This window comes from Zeus faber (genome assembly GCF_960531495.2).
Source record: "Zeus faber genome assembly, chromosome: 1".
Lineage (NCBI taxonomy): Eukaryota > Metazoa > Chordata > Actinopteri > Zeiformes > Zeidae > Zeus > Zeus faber.
Window position 1 is genome coordinate 57,708,201 of NC_137193.1, and position 2,500 is coordinate 57,710,700.

At 47.9% G+C, this 2,500-nt stretch overlaps 1 protein-coding gene across 1 annotated transcript in view; it reads right to left on the reverse strand.

Annotated features, from left to right (window-relative positions):
* tspan1 (tetraspanin 1) overlaps nucleotides 1–2,500 on the reverse strand; it is a gene marked incomplete at its 5' end in the record, with an annotated part of 13,529 nt that overhangs the window by 7,926 nt on the left and 3,103 nt on the right. The window contains one exon of the mRNA XM_079998259.1: nucleotides 960–1,166. Within this exon, the coding sequence (XP_079854385.1) occupies nucleotides 960–1,166 (207 nt within the window). The remainder of the gene's footprint in view (nucleotides 1–959; nucleotides 1,167–2,500) is intronic.

A 2,500-nucleotide genomic window follows, 5' to 3' on the forward strand; every position in this document is an offset into this window, starting at 1 on the left:
TGTTCCTCGGTGCAATAACAAAGATTGCCAATAAAGCCTGGCTTAATACACAAAAGGACAATAAAAAAAACCTCACGCAAACTTAAATGCATCCATTCAATAATGGTGTGCGTTCCGTCACACAGCCCCTACATGCACTCTGGAAGCCGTTTCTCGGAGAACATGCACCGGATAGAAATGTGGTCCGAGGCTGTCAGTCGCAGCTCTGCGTAACGCACACCACAGAACCCGGCGCAGCGACATCACTCAACTGAATGGGAGGCGCGGAGGTGGTGGAGGGCGCACGGGGGGGGGGAGAAATGTGCTGCCGGTGCGACTCGTTAGAAGCACCGTGGTGGACTAAGAGGTAGTTATCTCCATCGTTAATGAGCGTTATAATGTACAAACGTCACCATTCAGAGTCCGTGAGAGAGTGGGAGTGCCGCGGAGCCGCAGAGGCTTGATGGGTGTAGGGTGGGCCATTAATGGTCCATGTACAGTACAGGGGCAGAGGGGGTGGCGTGGCCGCTTTTGTTTGATTGCGCAGCGTTTCGCTGGTGTCTTTCAGAAAGAAAAATATGAGATGATTGAAATAATTGGTGGTATTCCAGTAGATGTACATGTTCATCTGCCGGAATACATGCAACATAAACATGCTACATGAGTAGATGGGACTTTTTTAAAAAGGATTGGCTCACCTAAGTTCTCACTGTCCCTCATAATGTCTTTACCAGGGGTTCCCACCCTCTATTCCTCAGAGACCCCCTAAATAAAATCTGGTTTAATCTGAGACCCCCCCTTCTTACTATTGCGTTTTTGTCTTAATTGGTTCTATTTTCATTGTTTCATCGTTATTTTCATATAGTCAGGGATTTTACCACAATCTATATTTGCCAGACATTCAGGTGTTTTTTTTAGTTTTTTTTACCAGGATCAAATATATGGCCTCTCGACCCTTTACTGATGCCAAATGCACCTACCATGAGCAGGAGACACTTGCTCTCCTTGTGGGCAGCACAGCAACCCAGCAGCCCAAGCAGCACCAGGATGACTCCCACGGCGATGCAGAAGAAGCCCACGTTGACAAACTGCATGGCCTCGCTGGAGAAGTGCCCTAGAATTCTGAGGAAAGAGCCCCCGTCCACGGTCACCCAGATGCCCATGGCCAGCAGGGTCAGGCCCCCCAGCTGGAGGGAGAAGCACATATATACACAACAGCAACTTCAGCCCTTTCCCACATAGAATTCATAATGTTGCTGGATAAAAAATCTACGGTAAAGACAGTAGGTAGTCTTTCACACATTGACCTTGTTTATGGAGAAGTTCGGCATGGAGTCTGTTCCCACATTAGATGACTGTTACGGATGCAGTACGTAATTGGTTAGGGTTAGTACGTTATGTCCAGTGTAGATGTGATCGTTCGGACAACCTGTTGGCAACAGACATACAATCTGAATCTGTTTGATTTGTTTCCTTGCTCTCACAGACCAGTGCTTCGGTTTCCACATTCCCATCTCCCCGCCCCTCCCGGACGGATTAATTTCCCTCCGCTGACAGAGCGGGAACAGAGCCCCCGTCCCTGGACGCAATAACCCTAACCCAATGTTATTACATCAGTGTGATCATTTTCAACCTGTCCCACACTCTGCCTCCGGAGAATGAACGTTCTCCACCCGTTCTACCTCTCCTTGTCCGCTCGTTTACTCTCCCGCTCCACACTCCAGTGCAGCCGCCGGGCAAGCGAAGCGCTTATGACCGATGCCACCGCAACGCACCCCTAACTCTAAGAGACAGGTCTAGGGTCTGAGTGGCATTTTTATGAAGAAAAAGGAATGACATTTATGAATAAAAATACCAGTCTCCGTAGAGACTGGATGTGTTTCAATTTCTCGTCTTTGCCGCCGAGCGCCACAGGACTCGCCATTTTTTAAATATTTGCACAAAATAAATATTTGTGAAGTCCCACTATTTATGCTTTGCCGGTATTTGGATTCAGCTCCACCCCTACTTGAAGTGATCTTCCCGGCAATGTTACTGCTTCCATTCCCTACTACTTCCACTCACAGCCGCACCAGCATTTTTTCCGGATACTAGGTTGAGAATGGGGGAAATTTACGGAACGACTTTTATGGAACATTGACACCGGCCCGTGTTACCAAATTACACCAATATGGAACATCGCCGGTGCATTTATGCCTTTCATTCCATGTGGGAAAGGGGCTTCAGTCTTAGCACAGGGCATGGACATAGACATGGGCATATAGGGGACACATGGAAGTACAACAATAAAAAATGTGTTTGTCATTCACGGTTTTGAACGGTCTTGAGCGGCATCGATGTCAGCTGTTCAGCGGGCTGTCACGGGGTGTCACGTCAGTAACTTTTGCGGCCATAAATGGTTCCTGTATTGAGAATCCGACGTATATCACTAACCCTCTTGTGCAATTACATTCCAATGATACTATGACACCTCCATCCTGCCTGGCATGCATTGAGAGGGAAAGAGGAAGGGCTGCTTTTA